This window comes from Phalangium opilio, unplaced genomic scaffold, assembly GCF_054372755.1.
Source record: "Phalangium opilio isolate 3A_F unplaced genomic scaffold, DU_Popi_V2 ptg000031l_1, whole genome shotgun sequence".
In the NCBI taxonomy this organism is placed as follows: domain Eukaryota; kingdom Metazoa; phylum Arthropoda; class Arachnida; order Opiliones; family Phalangiidae; genus Phalangium; species Phalangium opilio.
In genome coordinates this window covers 9960006-9981196 of record NW_028324158.1, presented here as the reverse complement: position 1 = coordinate 9981196, position 21191 = coordinate 9960006, and the positions used below count along the sequence as shown (strand labels likewise).

The 21191-nt window shown below is 35.2% G+C and overlaps 6 protein-coding genes and 2 long non-coding RNA genes across 8 annotated transcripts in view; 7 read left to right on the top strand and 1 right to left on the bottom strand.

The window, feature by feature from the left end:
* Positions 1-21191, bottom strand: part of LOC149690502 (uncharacterized) — a 285407-nt gene that overhangs the window by 66854 nt on the left and 197362 nt on the right. The gene's annotated exons all lie outside the window — the stretch shown is intronic.
* On the top strand, positions 506-3658 carry LOC149690520 (putative glutamate receptor). Its single transcript, XM_089870067.1, has 9 exons — positions 506-596; positions 1378-1511; positions 1588-1682; positions 1757-1847; positions 1926-2084; positions 2150-2273; positions 2352-2581; positions 2709-2956; positions 3020-3658. Exons 2-9 carry the CDS (start codon positions 1455-1457, stop codon positions 3249-3251), a joined length of 1236 nt encoding a protein of 411 aa, XP_089726193.1. The 5' UTR covers positions 506-596; positions 1378-1454; the 3' UTR covers positions 3252-3658.
* LOC149690519 (putative glutamate receptor) lies at positions 3698-5541 on the top strand. The gene is made up of 5 exons (XM_089870069.1): positions 3698-4169; positions 4244-4350; positions 4414-4504; positions 4612-4970; positions 5407-5541. Exons 1-4 carry the CDS (start codon positions 4110-4112, stop codon positions 4867-4869), a joined length of 516 nt encoding a protein of 171 aa, XP_089726195.1. The 5' UTR covers positions 3698-4109; the 3' UTR covers positions 4870-4970; positions 5407-5541.
* LOC149690518 (glutamate receptor ionotropic, NMDA 2D-like) lies at positions 6511-9969 on the top strand. The gene is made up of 8 exons (XM_089870065.1): positions 6511-7226; positions 7297-7403; positions 7480-7570; positions 7632-7790; positions 7858-7981; positions 8042-8271; positions 8343-8590; positions 8663-9969. The coding sequence occupies exons 1-8, from the start codon at positions 7167-7169 to the stop codon at positions 8922-8924; spliced, it is 1281 nt and encodes a 426-aa protein (XP_089726191.1). The 5' UTR covers positions 6511-7166; the 3' UTR covers positions 8925-9969.
* LOC149690517 (uncharacterized) lies at positions 10006-10933 on the top strand. The gene is made up of 3 exons (XR_016383886.1): positions 10006-10434; positions 10503-10593; positions 10660-10933. It is a non-coding gene; the product is annotated as an uncharacterized LOC149690517 (long non-coding RNA).
* On the top strand, positions 10967-12275 carry LOC149690516 (uncharacterized). The gene is made up of 4 exons (XM_089870437.1): positions 10967-10997; positions 11070-11302; positions 11629-11876; positions 11965-12275. Exons 1-4 carry the CDS (start codon positions 10967-10969, stop codon positions 12164-12166), a joined length of 714 nt encoding a protein of 237 aa, XP_089726563.1. The 3' UTR covers positions 12167-12275.
* Positions 14407-15832, top strand: LOC149690515 (uncharacterized). The gene is made up of 3 exons (XM_089870815.1): positions 14407-14530; positions 14593-15130; positions 15189-15832. The coding sequence occupies exons 2-3, from the start codon at positions 15066-15068 to the stop codon at positions 15430-15432; spliced, it is 309 nt and encodes a 102-aa protein (XP_089726941.1). The 5' UTR covers positions 14407-14530; positions 14593-15065; the 3' UTR covers positions 15433-15832.
* LOC149690514 (glutamate receptor ionotropic, delta-1-like) lies at positions 16163-16814 on the top strand. The gene is made up of 3 exons (XM_089870436.1): positions 16163-16240; positions 16560-16663; positions 16718-16814. The coding sequence occupies exons 1-3, from the start codon at positions 16181-16183 to the stop codon at positions 16812-16814; spliced, it is 261 nt and encodes an 86-aa protein (XP_089726562.1). The 5' UTR covers positions 16163-16180.

Here is a 21191-nt window from a genome sequence, read left to right as displayed (position 1 = left end):
TGTATCGGGTCATTTCGGGTAATGTAATTGACCTCTCTTCACCCCCCCCCCTCCGGGCTCGTGAGATTGGCACCGACAAGAACTCGTACAGAAATATAATTGAATTCAGTAATCGACCTATTTCGTGGCTTAATTGTGTATTTTATCAAATATATTATTCATTAATCGTGAGTGGCTGGTCCCTTCGTGACTAAACAGACAGGTTTCAATTTAGTTATTATTTGAAGTACTTTTACCTGTTTAACTCGGTTAATGAAGTATTTATTGATTTGGTCTTTTGGTATGATGTCTGTTGGTCAATTTTGAAATCTTCTATTAAGCCCATAGCGACAGTCAATTGAAAGATACCTCTCTCAGCGACCCAGTTTGTACGCTTGTACGGTAATGTTGTTGCAATTGCTAGTTTTGAAATTTGTCCATTGTATTTGAAGTATATAATACTTATCTTTGAGGGAAGGAAGTGTACCACAAAGCGGGGTAATTGCAACATGAAGGCTACTAAACCGAATCACATACGCGATAAATAGTTCCCTCGTCATTAACTAATTGTCAAGGGGCGCTCTTGTGGATTTTTGTCCCACGTCAAGACAATCAAGGTTTGTCGGTTGATTACTGAGGATTTAGTACCAAACAGTTATAGAATTCACCCTGCACGGTGCGATGCCCATCTGAAGTTTGATGAGCGGGAGAGCAAACAAAAGAGGGGTGAGCCAGGGAAGAATGATGTTACTAAAGTATTTAGAGGGTGCAGAGTGTCATCCTTCTTCTATTATGCCCTTCTGATTTTATTTATGTATGCACGATCCAAATTGCTTTACCAAGAAGGGTGAAACTACCTTTTACCTCTTTGCAATAATGCTTTGCGGGCAGCTGAAGTTCACTCTATTTCGATCATTTCAACTATAGTCGCACTTGCTTTATATTATAATTTACTTCTTAGTAAATTAACTTTTGCTTATACTTAAAAGTTGTTTGCTTCCACGCGATAAAATGGGGTATCGACCACGTTGGCGTGTTGTCACGTGATTCGTAATGCTTGCCTTCATATATTTCTACTGAGTGATGGAATAATTTTACGTTAAACACGCGTGTTGTTCAGTGTTAGCTTCATATATTGGTAATGTTGATTTTCATCGATTGAGATTTCCTATAATGTTTATTACATTTTTTGTTAGCATAAGTGGCAGAATAATTTTTTATGTGAAATGTTTGCGCGATTACCTGGACCTGCTTAAGTTGGTACGGTTGATTTTGAAAGTGGTATAAGTGCATGCGTTCCCAGCATAGTATATTTCATTTTGTGCGTATTTCGCTTCGTCAAGGGATTACTGGCTAACTGCGCGTAGCTCAGAAATTGTTTTACCATCATATGTACAGTAATTAGCAGCAAGGGGACTCGCACTTGCCCGTCAAAAGATATTTTTGTTAGTTTCGGGGCCGTCACAGAACACAAAATGATTTTGAAGGGATGTTTTGACGCGGTTCAAAGTGTAAAGGTGACCATTATGGAGGTACGTTGTGTTTTTTTTTTTTTTTTAGAATTCACAATATCTCAATACAGTTGAGCTTTATTTAATTTTGTCTCAGACTCCTTTAATGCAGATTGTAAACTCAACGCCAATCAGTGTCAAAGGATTCGAAGGGAATGTATTGAAATCACTAGCAACCGCTCTTAATTTTACGTAAGCATTGCAGCAATTACAAGTAGAATAATTAACAGATTTAATTTGTTTTTGATCTTTATTCTTTCTCAAAGATGCAAGCTGCAAACGATAGAGACGGGTAAGTACGGCATGAAATTAGCTAATGGAACTTGGACTGGTGCCGTTGGACGTTTACAACGTGGTGTAAGTTCATGACCCTTACTTACGGATTGCGTGATAGACTTATGATTGTAAATTACACACATTAATATACCTCTAAAGGAATCTGATTTTGCACTGACCGCAATGAGTGATACTTACTTAAGAAGACAAATAATTGATTTTAGCGTCCCGTACATTAAAGACTCGATTAATTTTTTCGTTGGTGTCGAACAATTTACCAGATCTCGTCTTTTATTTTTAACTCCATTTCAATTTCTGGTTAGTAAATCAACTCCTAAACTGAACGGGTAATAATTTAATAGAGCAGCCTTAAATTGTTCCAGGTGTGGTTAACGATACTCTTTAGCTTTACTATGGTATTCCTCTTCACTTACTTATTTGTATTTCGTAATCCAATATCAAAAAATAAAACTTTTCTGCTCATTTTTGGAATTGCAACGAGGCAAGGTGACTGAAGTGTTTAGGATTGAAATGGGAAGAAAAATAATGAAACTGAAGTTTAAGTCTTAATTCCTTATTGTACAGGAGTTAATGTGCCTAACATGGGACTTCATTGTAATGTAATGATTTTGTCGTGGATTTTGACTAGTACTTTTGTATCTGTGTTTTATGGCGATGCTCTCACCGCTTCAACTGGAGTGTTTATTAAAGATGATATTAATACCTTGGATGATTTAGCCGTTGTTCTGCGTCAGAGAAGAATGAAGTATTTTATTCCAAAGGACACATCAATGGTACAATTAGTCAGAACTCTGGTAAATATTTGTTGAATTCACGATCAGGAGTGATTGAACGCATTGTGGAAATAGGGTTAATTAGGATAATTAACTAAGATCAGTCCTACGAAGGGCTAATTAGTACAAAATATTTTTGGCTTTTTAGCCTTCTGAACCATATGGTGACTTATTTCGGAAAGTCTGTGATATTCGAAAAGGAAAATCAACGGATATTTTAGACACGTTCAAACGACGTATAACTTGGGCTAAGGCGAAATTACGTTGGGAACTTACACTACTCAAAGCGGGTTACCCCGAAAGCAAAATTAGACCTGTACCAGAACCATTAACAACTATAAATACAGCTATTGGGTTTCGAAAGAACTTCACCTGCGCCTCATCGTTTAATTGGGTGTAAGTTTAACAATTAGCATTCTACTTTTATTATTATTATGATTGAATTTTAATGATTAACAGAATTGTGGCGTTACGGGAAAGTGGTTGTCTACAAAAGTGGCAAGATGTTCTAATGTGGCCCGTAACTTTTGAGCGATTGAGGAGTGCAAATTGGGGAATGACTGAATACATTAAGTTGGGCGATTTGCAAAGTACTTTTGCCCTGTGGTTCGGAGGATGTTTAATATCAATAACTTTGGTTGTTTATAAGTTCTTTAGTAATACGATTTATTGTTTCCTAAGGATTTATTGAAAGTGGGTGTTGGCTGTTCTTGTTACTAAAACTCAGTGAACAGCAATGTATTTCGAAACGAGAATGGTTTTTACTTGGCTAGTGGTAGTGTGTCATTTAGCCTCGTAATATTAGGTCTAATTGTAAAATGCTTTAATTGAGGCTGTGTTAGAAAGCTAAAACTTGAAGATAGTGTAGGGCCAAATTTGTTCGTGAGCCTTTCTTTTTACTTTAATATAAACATCCACAGCTGATTTTTAAATTTAAAACATAACCTAACCTAACTTTGGAGTTTGACTGTTTCGCGATTCTGTAAGCCAAACTCCTAAGCGACAAATTTGAGGGGTGAAAGAACTTGACTATACGGGCCAACGTATCCACAGATGGTGACTTTCACCAAATCTACCTGTAGACAACCTCAAATATATATCTTATTAATGACATTCTGTGAAGGAATCGTTCCCATAAAAAAGACGAGAAACACAGCTGTCTTTAAATTGTTAGCCTTAACCCATATGTATCAAAAGAAATGTATCAAGTTTGAGCTAATTTTTATCGAACAAGTCGTAAAATGGAAAAATCCCATGCATCGGTTGACCACGGAAGTAGAACGCTTATAAAACGATTTGAAATCGATATCTTTTTTTTTTATTATTTTCCTGTGAGGAAAAGACCACCTGTCATATTACTTTGAAAGTGTTCTAGATACAAGCAAATTGTCGCTAAGCTCTTTAAACAATGGACTGTTCAATACATCACAACTATACGTTTAAGTAAAGGGTACATTAGAATGATACCGCCATTTTCCCCATAACGTAACCAGGGTGGCAACTCCCTAATTTTTTTAAAGATTAAGAATAATTTGAAGCAGGCTTCATTATGATCAATTTAAAAGGATGTCCTTGTTCTGGGAAACGACTTAAAGTCGGTTTCATGGAGGTATGAAATCACCTATTTATTTTTTTAGCAAAGATTACGTACGAATTTAGAAGATTTTGCAATACTTCTCATAGAGCCTCTACTTCCACTTTAATGAAAGTGACGAGAACGATGAAGCCACGCTTGATGATGGAATCGAATCAAAGCTATTGAGATGCCTATCAAGCTCTGTTAATTTCACGTCAGTTAATTTTTAAATCATTAGCAACGATATAATTAATAATGTGGTGAATATATTTCAAAGGTACGATCTCAAAGAAATTTTTTACGGACAATTTGGTATGAAACTTGGAAACGATTCCTGGTCAGGTGCTGTTGGACAGTTACAGTCAAAGGTATGTCCGGGTGTTGTCCATTAATCTTGACCGCAAAGACGCAATTACATACCTTAGGTTGAAATATCCGAGTGAAAATAATAAACGTTTATTTATTTTTTTTTAAGGAGATTGATTTTGCCCTAGCTGGTCTGAGTGAAACCAGCTTGAGGAGAACAGCTATTGATTTTAGCGTTCCTTATATTATCGATTCTATAAGTTTCTTCGTTGGTGTTGAGGAGACAACTAGGGCTACTGACTTTTTGCTCAGTCCATTCGAATACAAGGAAAGTTTCTTTTCTAACAGGTCTTTCTTTAAGAATAGCAAATACATCTTAGAGAATGCAATTAATACTGTTTCAGATTTGGGTGGCGTTTCTCATTAGTGTAGTCCTCGTTTTGGCGCTTGTACATTTATTTTCTCGACGGGACTCGCTTAGTAAATCCACAATTTTTCTCATCGTTGCTGGAATAGCTGTCGATCAAAGTAAATTCAAAGTTCCTTATATATTAAAATGAGTCTCTGTTGTTTAGTTTAAATAAATGGCATCCATAGTCTAGGGGTGGGTGCGTTGGCAGACCCTCTAAGCTTATCTTCGTCCTCAAGGACAAGTTCTGATTGGTTCTTACCCTTTTACAAGTTCTGATTGGTTCTTACCCTTTGACAAGTTCTGGTTGGTTCCTACCCTTTAACAAGTTCTGATTGATTCCTACCCTTTAACAAGTTCTGATTGATTCTTACCCTTTAACAAGTTCTGATTGGTTTTTACCCTTTGACAAGTTCTGATTGGTTCTTACCCTTTGACAATGAAGTAAAATTAGCGTGTAGAAGATTAGATAGCGTGTTAGGAGCGTCACACGAGCCGACATTTGCTTTAACGCTTTAATTAGTTCAATTTATTGTGCTAAAAATTAACTTTCAGGTGTTAATATTCGTAATGTCGGAGTTCACGCCACTATAATTATATTTTCATGGGTTGTCATATGTAATATATTGTCAATTCATTACGGCGACGCTCTCAAAGCGAGTACGGGATTTTTCGTGAAAAATAGAGTAGATACAATAGAAGATTTAGCCAAAACTCTCAAGAAAGGGCCTATGAAGGTTTTTGTCCCTGAACATCATTTATTGGTTGACTTAATTGCACAAATGGTGAGCGTAAAAATAGAGAGTGTAGTAGCAATTTTACTAATTTCGAGCATTAATTGTTTTAATTAAGCCTTCTTTGCCATACGGAGATATCTTTCGCAAAGCTAGTGTTGAGAAACCAAGGAGTGTATGCGATTATGAAGATATCTACAATAGACGTATCACAACAGCGGGTCCACGTCTACGTACCGAGCTTCGATTGCTTAAGAATGGCTATCCACCGTCAAAGATTCACGTCGTGGGCGAACCAATATCGTTGGTTAATATAGCCATTGGATATCAAAAGAATTTCTCTTGCCAAAAACAGTTTAATTGGGTGTAAGTCATATGCGTCATTAAGGCATCGGCGGGTGGGAATACGTCAGAGGCACGTGATCGAGGAGAAACGTGCGGTTCAAAGAAACTGAGTTCGTGGTTTTATTTTGAAAACTAGAACTTCACGAAAAATCATGACTTGATGTCCTGTCCCACTCCATACAGTCCCACCATCCATCTTGGTGTCACGTGGTGCCTGTGACGTATTTCAAAAAATATTTTCCCCACTCGCCGATGCTTACTTTACAGCCCCTTTAATGTTGGATACTTTGTTAGTTACCAACCGAAATTGTTTTATAGAATCAACAATTTACGAGAAACTGGTTGTCTGATCAAATGGCAGGATGCCCTATCGTGGTCACTGACACTTCAGCGTTTGAAGGATTTAGACAATAAAACTGCTCTATATATAACATTTATTGATATATATAGCACGGCTAGGATGTTTTTAACCGGACTACTCGTGGCATTGTGTTCGCTAATTGCGGAACTAATTAGTGTATCAATACTTAACTTTATCTATGACGTGTTACGAAAATTTAACTGAACATCAACCAATCTGTAATCAACTTAAACCTCAACGTAATGCTTCGTAACTATTGCATTTCATGCTGTGAAACTTGTAGGGAAACAACGCCTGGGTTCACACATCACGCTTCTAAATCTTTAATTTCTTTTGCTAATCAAACCCCTTTTTATAAATCACAACTAAGGCACAGCCTCCGAACTCATATGACATCTCTCCATTCTTGACCTCTACCACTATGAGATTTTATCCTATTACACGTGTCGATAAAATATTACGTAATTGTAATGTTTTTTTAGTGGTGTCAAGGTGTCAACGAAATATGATTGATTAGAAATAGGTTTGAATGTCATAAAATTATTAACATTTATTCTTGAGATTGTTACATCAGAATTGTGTCAACCTAATGTAAATTGAAACAACAAAACTTGGTGCGAAAATTCTCTCGTGGACTTAAGTAAACAATTTGAAATCTATTCATTTTAGCCGAATTGTCATCTGACATAATACTTTCAAGGCGTTTTAGCAAATTATTACGAAATTCTTCAAACTGTTCAATACATCATAAAGAGTTTTTCTTCAAAGGAGAAGGATTTTTTTTTAAACGTAGTACCGAAATTTTGTCATAAAGTAGTCAGGGTGTATGAAAACTCTCCTAATTTTGTTTATGGTTATCAGAAATTAGGGCTGCTATGATAAATTTAAAACAATGTCCTTGTTCAGGGAAGCGACTCAAAGTCGGTTTCATGAAGGTAGGAATATATTAACCAATACCATCTGTTACTAACTTTTAGATCTAAAATTACGATAATTTTCGTATAGAACCTTTATTATAACGTCGTTGAAAATGGGGAAAATAATGAAGTAAAGCTTGATAAGGGAATTGAATCGAAATTATTGAGATATCTGTCTAATTCGATTAATTTCACGTGAGTTAATTTTTAATTAAAATATTAGGGACAGTGTAATTTTTCACTAATCGCTTGCGTAATTTCAAATTCAAAGTTATGATCTGAAAGAAGTTAATTACGGAGAATTTGGTATGAAACTTGAAAATAATTCGTGGTCTGGTGCTGTTGGGCAGTTACAGTCAAAGGTAATTAATCTTGAACGATAAACTTAGGTTTCGATGTCACGATTGTTAATGTTTTTGATAGAAGATCGATATTGCCCTGGCTGGTCTAAGCGAGTCACGATCGAGAAGATCCGTAATTGATTTTAGCGTTCCCTACACAATCGATTCCATAAGTTTTTTCGTTGGTGTTGAGGAGACGACTAGATCCTCTGTGTTTTTCTTAAGTCCTTTTCAAAACAAGGCAAGTAACAGAAGATTAACAAGAGTGCATATAAATATAATAAAGTGCACCGTATGAACAATTTCAGATTTGGGTGGCGTTCCTCATCAGTATGATACTCGTTTTTGCGCTTATGTATTTGTTTTCTCGTCGGGAATCGCTTAGTAAATCCACAATTTTTCTGTTCGTTACTGGAATAGCGGTTCATCAAAGTTTGTAAATTCAATGCCTCTTTATGAAACGCTATACTTCAATTAAACCTGTACTTTTAGGTGTTAAGATTCGTAATATCGGTGTTCCCGCAACTATAATTATCTTTTCGTGGGTTACAATGTGTAATGTATTATCAATTCATTACGGTGATTCCCTCAAAGCGAGTACAGGATTTTTCGCCAAAAACAGTGTAGATACAATTGAGGATTTAGCTAATATTCTCCTGCAAGGATCTATGAAAGTTTTTGTCCCTGAACATCATTTGTTGATTGATTTAATTGAACAAATGGTACGTTGGAAATTTCTGCAATCCGCGTGCACTGTCTGTTTGCATTTATTTGTTCCTGATATTGTTTCAAGCCTTCTTCCCCACACGGTGACATTTTTCGTCAAGCCAGTGTTGAGAAAGCCAGAAGTTCAACGGATTATGCCGATATCTACAACAGACGTTACACAACAGCGGATCCACGACTGCGTACCGAGCTTCGATTACTTAAAAGTGGGTATCCTCCGTCCAAAATTCGTGTAGTTGGAGAACCAATAGCGTTGGTGAATATAGCTATTGGATATCAAAAGAATTTCTCTTGCCAAGGCCAGTTTAATTGGGTGTAAGTTAATTAATTTTATTACAAGGTAATGGCTACCAAAATTTAAGAGATTTGATTGATTATTTTGTATAGAATCGATAATTTACGTGAAACCGGTTTTCTGATTATTTGGCAAGATATTCTGTCTTGGCCCTTGGAAATTCAACGTTTGAAGGATTTAGACACTGAAACTGCTCTTTTTATTACACTGGGGGATTTATATAGCACGGCTCGTTTGTTTTTCGCCGGGTTGTTTGTAGCATCATTATCTCTAATTGGAGAACTAATTAGTAGACCAATTAGTAATTCTGTCCATTATGTGTTACGAAACATTCACTTAACACTGAATACCTAAAAATAATAATAATAATAGTTCTTGTTGATGAAATAATTTTCGTAACAATCACAAAACATGCACTTTTTCAAACGTGACATTGAAGACTTATTATATATAATATAATTTCTTTTTTCCGATTTTCCAAATCAATAAGTTTGTTGTGGTGTTATTTTGTGATCGATTGACGAATACCTGTTAAGGTAATAAGTTTTTTAACGATTGCTTATCCGTTTAGGAAGGGAAAGTCCATTTAAAATGTACTTTTTAAATCCAATTTAAATAAGGTAAAATAAGAGAAGTTAGTTAAAATCGGTTAACATTTCCTCAAATTAGAACATTTTGAAATAATTAGCATTATATATTGGACAAAACTTTCTCTTTTGGTATATCTAACGTTTTATAAAGCTAAATTTTGAAATTATTGAAAAAATTGTTATTGCGTTCATATGTAGTAGACTTGTTCAAAATTTTACGATTCAAATTAGACTTGCCCTTTAATCCAAAACCTTATCGGCTTTTGCTTTAATATATAAACGGCATTGCGAGAACGCTATTGCGTTAGTACAAACGGAAGGTTTTAATTGAAGTGACATGAAGCGAGAAAATTTAAAAAATTTCTTTTTTCAGATATTTTTGTTGAACGCGTTTCGACGGAGAAAACGCCTTAACTTTTACAGTTAAAGGAAAGTAGTACCACTGTAGAAAGTGCAAGATTTTGAAATTGTACTTGAAATTCAATTCTTTCTTATAAATTTCTGGTTTGAGATTTTTTTTTTTAACTAAAGCCGCAAAGTCTCGCGTATAGTTTCTCACGTTTCGAAAACAATTTACCATTTATTGATAAATAATTAATGTGGTCAATGAAATGTAAATGACTATATTTCGTGAGCGACGATAGATATTGGGTGTAAGCACGAGATACCAAAGTTTAACATTAAACAACGAAAACATTCTCACATATTTGATATTTTGGGGATATTTACCAGTAAGAGCGTTACTTCTTCAAACCGTTCTTTCTTCAATGCAACAATGATAAAGGAATCGTTGTGTTCCGGAAAACGACTTAAGCTTGCTTATATGCAGGTAGGGAACTATATTTTAAAGCGATACAAAAACAGGTAAAGATTCTTATTATGAGACTTTATTAACAAATCCTTTGAAATGTCCCAAGAAAAATTAATTTACCGGTTTAGATATTGAATTTCATGTCAAAAAAATTTAAAAAAAAATGAAAAATCAGCTACGTGGGGTGAACAGAACCTTCAAAAATCAAGATAAATTTTGAAAAATGCATAGTTTTGAAAGGATTAAGGTGATTAGAGTTAAATGTCCACAGATTTGATAATTTCTACTTATAAAACTCATAATGAAATCCATTTTGGAATGACTTAATATTGTTTTAAAATACTTAGATTAAAATTATTTCCCTTCAGAGTCATTACTTTAAATTAAACCAATCATCAACTGGCGAACCAGAAGGACTCGAAGTTAATCTCTTAAAATGCCTATCCAGGACTCTTAATTTTACGTGCGTTTTGTTTTTCCCGGTTTCTGTTTTAATTTGCAATTAAATTTAATTTATACTTAAATTTAAAGCTATGATATGCACGAGATACAATTCGGACAGTATGGTGCCATTCTACCAAACGGAACTTGGAGTGGCGTTGTCGGTCACCTAGCTTCGAACGTCAGTAAATGGAGAACTTTCAGTTTATAGAGGATAATTTTTAATTAGTGTTCATTAATTACTTAGAAATCACACTTTGCTCTCTCGGGGTTGACTCAAACTCAAGCTAGAAAGACTGTGATTGACTTCAGCTCACCTTATATCAAAGATACCATTAGCTTCTTTGCCGGTGTTAGTGAAACTAAAATTTCGCAATTTTTACTTCTAAGTCCATTTCAAATTAATGTGATTAATTAAATTGGGCTTTGGTTTAAAACATAGACTAATTAAACTAATGATATTTAAGGTTTGGCTAGTTCAACTGTCATGTTTAATATTCGTGTTAATATTGGTATATTTCTTCTCGCAACCCCAAAGTAAATGTCGTGTTTTTATGACCATTTTTGGAATTGCAGTGAAACAAAGTAAGATTATTTATTATTTGAAAAGGGTTATTCTTAATTCGTGCAATTAATTAAAATTATTTTTAATTTTAGGTGTTGATGTGAATATCTTCAATGTATTACCGTTATCATTTATGGTAACGTCATGGCTTTTGTCATGCGCAGTTTTCACAATACAATATGGAAATGCGCTTAAAGCCTCAACTAGTATTTCGAACAGAAACAGCATAAATACTTTAGATGATTTGGTAGAGGTGCTCAAATCAGGACGTATGAAAGTACTCATCCCTGAACACACTGCAATTAAAGATATTCTTCAAATGATGGTTAGTTTAGACATAAGTTTATAAGATATGTTCCATAAGTATATACTTCGTAATGCTAGAGACTTACTGAGATCTAGTTCGAGAACGACAAGCGAGAATTGAAGTCCTACACTCGGTTAATTTTGCAGGACTTCCATCTTCCTATTTAGTCTCTGTACTAAGCCTTTGATACAGTGCCTCACCAGGCGTCGCTTTACCTCGAACCTATGACCTACCTCACTCACTTCATGAGTTCATGACAAGCTCTCAGTAACCAGTTACAAACTTATGGAACATATCTTATGAACCTATGGTTTAGATAAATCTTACAAAGTTTATATTTTAAGCCTTCTAAACCATACGGAGACATTTTTCGGAAAGCCAGTATTGTCAGGCCTAATAGAAAAACTGACTACGCTGATATCTACGCTGGACGCTTAACCTCGGGGTCATCTCGACTTCGAATGGAACTAAGACTACTTAAAGCGGGGTACCCACCGGCAAAAATTCGGGTGGTAGGCGAGCCACTCGCGTATTCTAATACTGCGATTGGATTTCAAATGAATTTCACTTGCCAAGCGTCGTTTAACTGGGTGTAAGTGACCTCATCCGCTTTTGGCTGCCAAAATTGACCCGCACAAGCTTACAAATCAGTTTTTGAAGAATTATTGTGACGCTTGCAGTTTCGTCGCTTTATGCGAAAGTGGTTGTCTGCGGAAGTGGAAAATGCAAACAAGGTGGCCTGTTACTTTTCAAGAAATGAAGGAAAAAGAAGAAGCTAATGAAGTTCATTACATCCGATTGATCGATTTGCAGAGTACATTCGCGTTATTGCTCATGAGTTATTTATCATCTATGATCTTGTTTATTATCGAAAAACATTGAGGATTAAGGTTCCATAACTACACTTTTGTTTACCAGAAGCTGTGTTCATTTAAAACACATTGCCGAACGTGTTCAGTCAAAACCCATTATCATTAACCATATATTTTATTTGCTTATATCTTATACGACTGTTTGGCTCCTATACTCGCTCCAAAAAGTTGATTTCGAACTAAATCTCATTACAGTACTCGCTAATGGTTCTATCTCGCTAAAACGAGTCATATTTCGCGAAAAATGAATTAAAAAATCGATATACAAGTAGAAAGCCGACGAAAGTTGGTTGAAATTCGTCCCAAGCCCATTTTATGACACACATTTCTAACAATGTTTATAGATGTTTGTGAAGCGGGGTGTGGTGTGGTGTTCGTGCAGTTTTATTAGCGGTTTTAGTTCTTAGTCTTTTAGTCCCGTACCTTTTTTGGACGTGAAATTTTCGACCAAAACTCCTTTAGTGCTCGAGTACTCGCTCTCTGTTGATTAGAACACGAATGCGGTCTACTGGAAAAACAATTTTATTTTGTGATACAATTAATGTGAAACGTAGAACATTTTCGATCTAAGAGCGTAACTTTCTAAGAGCTTTAATCTAAATTCCCAAATTACCTTTGCGGGTTTCAAATTGGTGCGTTCTTATATATTTATAGAACTTCTAGACCGTGAAAATAGACATTAGCCATCAAGGTTTTGAAGGGAAAACAATTGCAACACTTTCAAAGAGCGGCGCGGGACTGCATGCATAAAGCTTATGGGAATTATTGTGCGCCCCATATCTGCAACGTTAATCTCTGTTTGTATACCGGGCTTGATAACTCGCCTTATAATTCTGATAGCGTCTTTCTAACTGTGATTTAATTGGTTGGTAGCAACGCGAGGTGTAACAGGCAGCGTGATAGATTATTCGTGAGATAAAATTCCTCATGCATAATGATTAGTTGCTAGCTCTTGCCACAAAATCCGCCTAGAGACGTTGAGTGAAAATGGATGGCTGCACAATGATTCCGGTTAGATGTATGTATTCCTTATCCGGTTAAATAATTTTTCTTTTGTGCTGCCCAAGAATTATAGCGATTAAGAATGTGTTTTTGTCACGGTTAACTCCGTTGTTTTTTCCTCGCATACTGTATTGACTTCTAGGAATATTAACGCGGAGAAAATATACGGCGTATGTGGATGTACAGTTTTCTTAAAATATTTACGAATATATACGAATTTTTCTAAGGATGTTCGGAATTCTAACTATCCTTATATGTATCTACAAATCATTTTTTTGAATCATAAAATTTCATAAAAAAATCATTTGCAAGTATGGCATTGAAGGAGTCTACGTGTTCGGGAAAAACACTAAAATTAACTTTCATGCAGGTAAGATTGAAGTACTTGCTTACATATTTATCATTCTACCCAAAGTTTTACTTATTTCGGTGCTTGATTTCATTATTTTTGAGTGATTTTTTGACAACTGATTTAGTTTTGGGCTAGGTTATTTCATAATATCTTAATTATCGCTTATTAAAAAGAGGTTATATAGAATTTGGTGACAATATATCCAATTCTTAGTATATTTTATTTTGAAATAGGCGAGTCCCAGTATAGAATAAAAATATTTAAAATCCAATAATTAATATTTTTCCAAAGATATTAATTATTTCAGTTAAATGAATCTAAATTAAAATATTTTATCAGACTCATTATCTTCAAGTTATTAATCGATCAGCGAGCGGTGAACCCATTCTAGATGGGATTGAAGCTAATCTCTTAAAATGTCTTTCCAATTCGATTAATTTTACGTAAGGTATTAATTAAAATTTTAATTAAAAGAGGTCCTAACCCTTTCGATTCAAATTAATATTTTCAAGATATAATCTACACGAGACCGAGTTTGGACAGTACGGCGTTAGACTGCCAAATAATTCATGGACTGGGGTCGTTGGACGTGTACATGATAAAGTCAGTAATCCCAATGTACTTTTAAGGTAATTTTAATTATAAGTTAATTTATGTAATTGTCCTTCTTATCTCACGTACCTAGAAAGCTGATTTTGGCCTCTCTGGTCTTACTGACACAAACCAAAGAAGAACAGTAATTGACTTCAGCGTAACGTACAGTAAGGATTCCCGAAACTTCTTTGTAGGTGTTCAAGAAGCGACTAGATCATCCGCTTTATTTCTGAGTCCATTTAAAGTTGATGTAAGTTAAGTAATTGTTTTCTCTATTTAAATATGTCTAAATGGTAATTAATTTTATATTTAAGGCTTGGCTAGTGGAACTAGCATGCGTAATTCTGGTTTCATTGATTATGTATTTCTTCTCACGTCTTAAATTATCAAGTTTTACGCTTATTTTCGCAATCGCCGCTAAACAAAGTATTTTATTACAAGTGTAAGATAAATTAAACATGTTAAATGGAGACTTATTTTAATTTCAGGTGTTAATACGCGGAATATTAAATTACCAGCTTCGTTAATTATAATCTCGTGGTTGATGACTTGCACGATCTTTAATATTCACTACGGAAATGAATTGAAAGCCTCTACTAGCGTCTCAAGCAAAAATAGTATAGACACTCTTGATGACGTAGCGTCAGTTCTCAGATCGGGGACTATGGAATTTTTCATCCCTCAACACACTTCTTTAGTACCTGCTATTGGAAATATGGTAAAGTACTTTTAGAACTGTACTTTTATTATTTAGTATCGCTGTAATTTTGTAATTTAGCCCTCTTCACCATATGGTGAGCTGTTTCGCCTAGTGGGTGTAGTTAGAGAACGAAGACCAACGGATTACACTGATATATACAATGGACGCATTATTACGGCAGATCCTCGGACTCGTACGGAACTTAGTCTACTTAAAGCCGGGTACCCACCGACTAAAATTAGAGCAGTTAGTGAACCCATTATGGGTGTAAACACAGCCATTCCGTTTCAAAAGAATTTCACTTGCCAAGCATCGTTTAACTGGGTGTAAGTGAATTATGTAATATTAGTAATCATGTTTAATGAAACATTGTTTTTATAATAGGATTGTGGCGTTGTCAGAAAGCGGGTGTCTTCAGAAGTGGCAAGATAAATTAATGTTACCGGTGACGTTGGAAACCTTGCACGAGAAAGATGCGGACACCGTGAACTATATATGTCTGAATGATTTAGTCACCACTTTCGGTTTACTGTTCTCGAGTTATTTTGGAAGTCTACTCGTTTTGGTCCTGGAATGGTTTAAGAAATGGGGATCGGAAGAAACTAAAATTCGAAGGATTGAAATATAAATATTGTAGACCGTTGTTTGATAAAATTATCATACTAAGACACTACTATACCTTCACACCGCTTTAATATGCAAATAACTCTACAAACCATTTGAAGACAAAACTTTCGTTACTTGTTAAATACAGCTATAGTAAAACGTTGTATTTGGTGAACTGGAATTAATTAGGTTAACTACGCGCGCCTATTAGCCAAATATTTGGTTAATAAACTATTCAAAATGATCTAAAGCGTTCAACATTCGCTAGGAGAAACTATTATAACGATCAAATTTGAAGGCTTTGGCCGAATGTTGTACGCGTACTTATAAATCCCATACATGGCACAATAATTCCATGGGTATGACGCAAAACCAGTAATAATGTTTTGTTTTTACTCAAATAATAACAAAGGGAAAACCATTTAAAGTGAAAAATCCATTAAAAGAACATGTTTTTCGTTTTTCCACTAAAGTGCCTTTCAAAATTAGCTTAGTACTTTCTAAGATCAATAGCTCAGTGGTCGGTGAACGATGGAAAGCAATAGTTCAACACGGTATTAAGTTGGAAAATTTCAATTCACTAGTATTTTTATAGTTTGCGCGAAATTTGTAAAATTAATAATTATTTTCGAGCTTATGAAACTATATTCACCACAGTTTAAAGCAAGTAATTAAAGCCCAAAAGAGTAAGTTACGATATTGTACAGAAGTATAATATGAATTGGTTTTAATTTTATAATTAGGTTTTCGTTTTTTCAAACAAAAAGTAAATGATGATATTGAAGGAAGTTCCGTGTTCTGGTCGAGCTCTTAAACTGACATTTATGAAAGTACACTTAAGACCTAATTAGCCTAATTTACATATACACCATTGCATAAATTCCAGATGAGAAGAAAACACCACAGGGGCGGGGAGGTCAACTTCTTGGGTTATTTAACCCAGCACCAAGAAGCATGCACCACTAGAGGCAGTAAGAGTCACCCAGCCTCCCTCCGCGTGTAGTGAACTTCGTCTGGTGTTGAATCTTGGCACGAGGGAAATAACTCAAGAGGGTGACCTCCCGATCCTGTGCTGTTGGTTTCTCTGCATGAAATTAGTGGAATGGTTGCTGTGCATGCCCGTTTCTTGAATTACTTTTATATTTTCAGACTTATTACCTCCAAGTTGTAGGACAATTACCTAGTGGTGAACCAATTCTAAACGGATTCGAATCAAATCTATTAAACTGTCTTGCCAACGCAATTAATTTTACGTAAGATTAGATATCTTGCGCCAATTATCAAACGTCAAATTATTATTGTCAAAGGTACGATCTTCACGAGACTAAGTATGGACAGTATGGAAAAATGTTACCAAATAAAACTTGGACCGGGGCTGTTGGATATTTGCATTCCAATGTATAATTGGAAATACCAACCTTTTTGAATGTGGTTTAAAATGTTTCATATTTATATCGTAGAAAGGGGATTTCGCTCTTACAGGACTTGCAGACACCAAGGTAAGACGGACAGCTATTGACTTTAGTGTCCCTTATATTAGGGACACATTCAGCTTCTTCGTCGGTGTTAAAGAGACAACTAGGTCATCTGTATTTTTTCTCAGTCCGTTTGAATTTAATGTAAGTACACAGGGTGTTTCTGAAAGGACTGTAAGAATTATGGGAGGCGGGGGTGTTCTTTCGGCGGTTTTGAGTGGAAAATGTTCTACAATCTAGCTTTAATGTTTAAGGTTTGGCTTGTGGAACTGTCTTGTTCACTTTTGGTTTTACTACTAATATATTTATTCTCTCGAAATGAATTAAGAAGTAAATTACAGTGTTTAATGCTTGTCTTTGGAATTGCAACAAAACAAGGTTTTTATAGTTTCATAATACATCATCATTTAGATGCCAAATACTGTAAATAAATCACATGGTTCAATTTGAAGGGGTTAAAATGGATAACTTTAGATTACCAACTTCATTAATAACAATATCATGGGTGATGACTTGTACGATCTTAAATATTTTCTACGGAAATGCACTTAAAGCGTCAACTAGCGTTTCGAGCAAAAATAATATAGATACCCTGGATGATGTAGCATCAGTTCTTCGATCGGGAACCATGAAATTTTTCATTCCGGAACATCAGGCTTTGATAGGTGTAGTTAAGAATATGGTATGTGATGTTCAATTAGTTGCTACAGCCAGAAGTGCATGTATAACTCATTCACTGTTGCAGCCTTCTAAACCATACGGAGACCTCTTTCGTCGAACGAGTGTAATAATTAGACCACGACGTTCAACCGATTTTGCAGATATTTACGCGGGTCGCATTACCACGGCACAATCTCGGCTACGAATGTCACTTAAGTTACTTAAAGCCGGGTATTCTTCATCCAAAATTCGCCCCGTTAGAGAACCATTTATGGCTTTAAACACTGCTATTGGATTTCAAAAGAATTTCACCTGTCAAGAGGCGTTTAATTGGGTGTAAGTAAAAAAATTAAGTTTAATTTCTAGTACGCACTCGATAAGTGCCATAAAGTCGTTATTCTTGACCTCTGTTCTAATTGCAACTATTATAGGATCAGGTTGAAAAATAATTAATTTTTATTTTTGTATAGCATTATTGCTCTATCTGAAGGTGGTTGTGTACAGAAGTGGAAAGATAATTTACTTTTTCCCGTGACGATACAAGAATTAAGGGATAAGGAAGACGCGACTGTCGTAAACTATATCCGTCTGGTTGATTTAAAGACCACTTTCGGGTTACTGTTTGCAAGTTACTTCGTGACTCTCCTATTAATCAAAGTGACTGAATCACCATTACAATTATAAGATTCTGAAAATAATATACTTGGACTAGACCTTACTGACCACAACAAATGCGCCTTGTAAATACGAGAACTGCAATTTATTTTAGTGATAGACCAAGACACTCTTCTGTCAAGTCTAAGGCCATTTTAGAAAGGCGCACTAATACCTTATTACTGCGTCCATGTAAATGTGTTGTGTACATCCGGCGTAAACAACATAAGCCATTTACTTTTGTCCTTGCTTTTGTCTATATTAAAGCGCATGGTAGTGCTTAAGCTTTGGTATACTGAAAGAATTAATTCGATGCATACATTGCACAATTTTGACATTCGAGAGTTTCGGTTCCATCTAAGAAATAAATTATCCAAAACACGCAATGTACGTTGAGAAAAAATAATCAATGCATATTTTCTGCATTGAAAGGAACCATGTAACTTTTCTTAAGAATATCAATATATTAATCTTGGGTTTTAGACTTATCTGTGAAGTTGACGACTGTATTGGACGAATCCATCAAGGCCTTCGTCGTTGTGTATCTCAGATCAAACAAATGTATTGGAGTCATTAAGAAAAGTTCATAGCTCGCGTCTTCTTTTTATATTGTCATTTGAAATTACAGCAAAGGGGAAGTAGTTTTGGAAGAGTTTCTGACTTTGAAATATTGTCATTTGTGCTAGAAACAACAAAATTTCGCGTGAGGTTAATGATTAAAGCAATATTTCGACCGCTATTGTTGCATCACACCTTGCCCTTCTGGCACGCAAAGACATCTCACAAAGAAAAGTTCTAACCAGCTAAGCAGTGTGGCATAACTGAATTTCATTATGAAATTGACTAGTTGGAATTCAGTAGTCCTCTTATATTCATTGTAGGTGGTAACCGTAAACGTTTGTAGTCGGAATTTCGAATGAAATGACGCTTGAGAAAATTTATATACTTAATTGTTATGAAACTGTAAACTATCAAATGTTTATTCTAAGACACTGCTACAACTTCACACCACTCCGACGCGTATAAACAACGGCTCAAACCGCCTTCATAGGTCATCGATTATCTTTAACAGTAAATTGTTGATGTCATTACCTCAAAGCAAAAACAAAGCTCGCAAGACTTCGGTAACAACCAATCCAATTGAAATGTGGTATTGATCTAAGTTGGGAGAAAATAAATATAACATAGTTAACGTTCTTTAGGCGTGACGTATTTCGTACCGGTACAGTTTCTTAAATTTTTCCTTGAGACACGCGACGTATATCTTGGATCCTTGCAACGTAACGTCTGTGTTCAACCACCATATTCCCCAGGACTTAAAAGTCTTAAAGTAAAGAAGGCGGTAAATGTAAAACCTTTTATCGAAATTTCATTTGAAGATACGCTTAACGAGTTCAAGAAAACAAAGAAAGCAATTATGATAATTAAGGAATCTCCTTGTTCCGGAGGACGACTTAAATTAACTTTCATGAAGGTACGTTCATAGTTTTACGCACTTAAATGACCGTGTTTACTTTATTGATTTGTAGAACATATTAAATCTTAGAAAATGTTGTCTACAGTTTAGAGAAAGAACTATCATGTCCTCATTTAATTTTTCACGCAAACTTCCATTTTGAAATATCCAGGCATAATTCACTAGCACTTGAGAAACAATAGTTTCTTTTGAGATTGCTAAATTTTTCTCTAGTTACTTTCGGCAACACCCGTTAGATCAGAAATTTTATTGATAATTTAAATTTAATTTTTCAGTCTCAGTACTTTGAATTCGAATCAAATCTCCTAGAAAGCTTGGCCGATACAATTAACTTTACGTAAGATATCCAATTAAAATAAATACCTAATTGAAACCTTTGTTATAGTAATAATGCTTTCATAGATATAATCTTCACAAGACTAGGACTGGAGAATTTGGTAAAATGTTAAGTAATAAATCCTGGACTGGCGCCGTCGGATATCTACATTCTAAAGTAAGTTCGTTTTATAGTTATTTAATAAAATGTGATTCATTTCTTGTATTTATCTCGTAGAAAGGCGATTTTGCTCTCGCAGCGCTTGCCGACACCAAGGAAAGACGAACGGTTATTGATTTCAGCATACCATACATAAAGGACACTTTCAACTTCTTTGTGGGCGTTAAAGAGACAACTAGGTCACACGGTTTTTTGTTGAGTTCCTTCGAAATTAATGTAAGTCTGAAAAGAAGTTAAATAATCCATAAATAAATGTTTCTTTGATTATGTAATTTAGGTTTGGGTACCAGCATTGGCTTGCGCTCTTTTGGTTTTAATACTGACGTGTTGTTTCTGTCCAAATTGTAAATTGTCCAACTTCATGACCATTTTTGGAATCGCCGCGAGACAATGTATTGAAAATTAATTATTTTATATTGTTGAAAGGGTTTTATTTTATAAAAGTAATTAATTTCAGCTGTTAATACGAGTAATTTGAAACGACCAGCTTCATTTGTAATTGTTTCATGGTTGATGACTACGACAATTTTGAATATTTATTACGGAAACGCTCTGAAGGCATCAACTAGCGTGCCATTTAATAATCGAATTAAAACACTGGATGATTTAGCCGATGTTTTCAGATTGGGAACTATGAAATTGCTCGTTCAAAAACATAATGCCGTGGAAGAGTACATTAATGAGATGGTATACGCAATAATTATTATTGATGATTTGTTAATAGATTGATTATTAAATCTGGCAGCCTCCTTTACCATACGGTGACCTCTTTCGTCAAGTAAGTGTCAGATATTTACCAGAAATGGATTTTTTTCGAGACTTGTACGAAGGACGTCTTACGTCGGCACGGTCTCGACTTCGAACCCAACTTAAGCTACTTGAAGATGGGCACCCACTATCTAAAATTAGGATTGTACCCGAGCCCCTGGTTTATTTTGATACCGCCATTGGATTTGGGAAGAATTTTACGTGTCAGCGCGCCTTTAATTGGGTGTAAGTTGAACACGAATCGGACTATT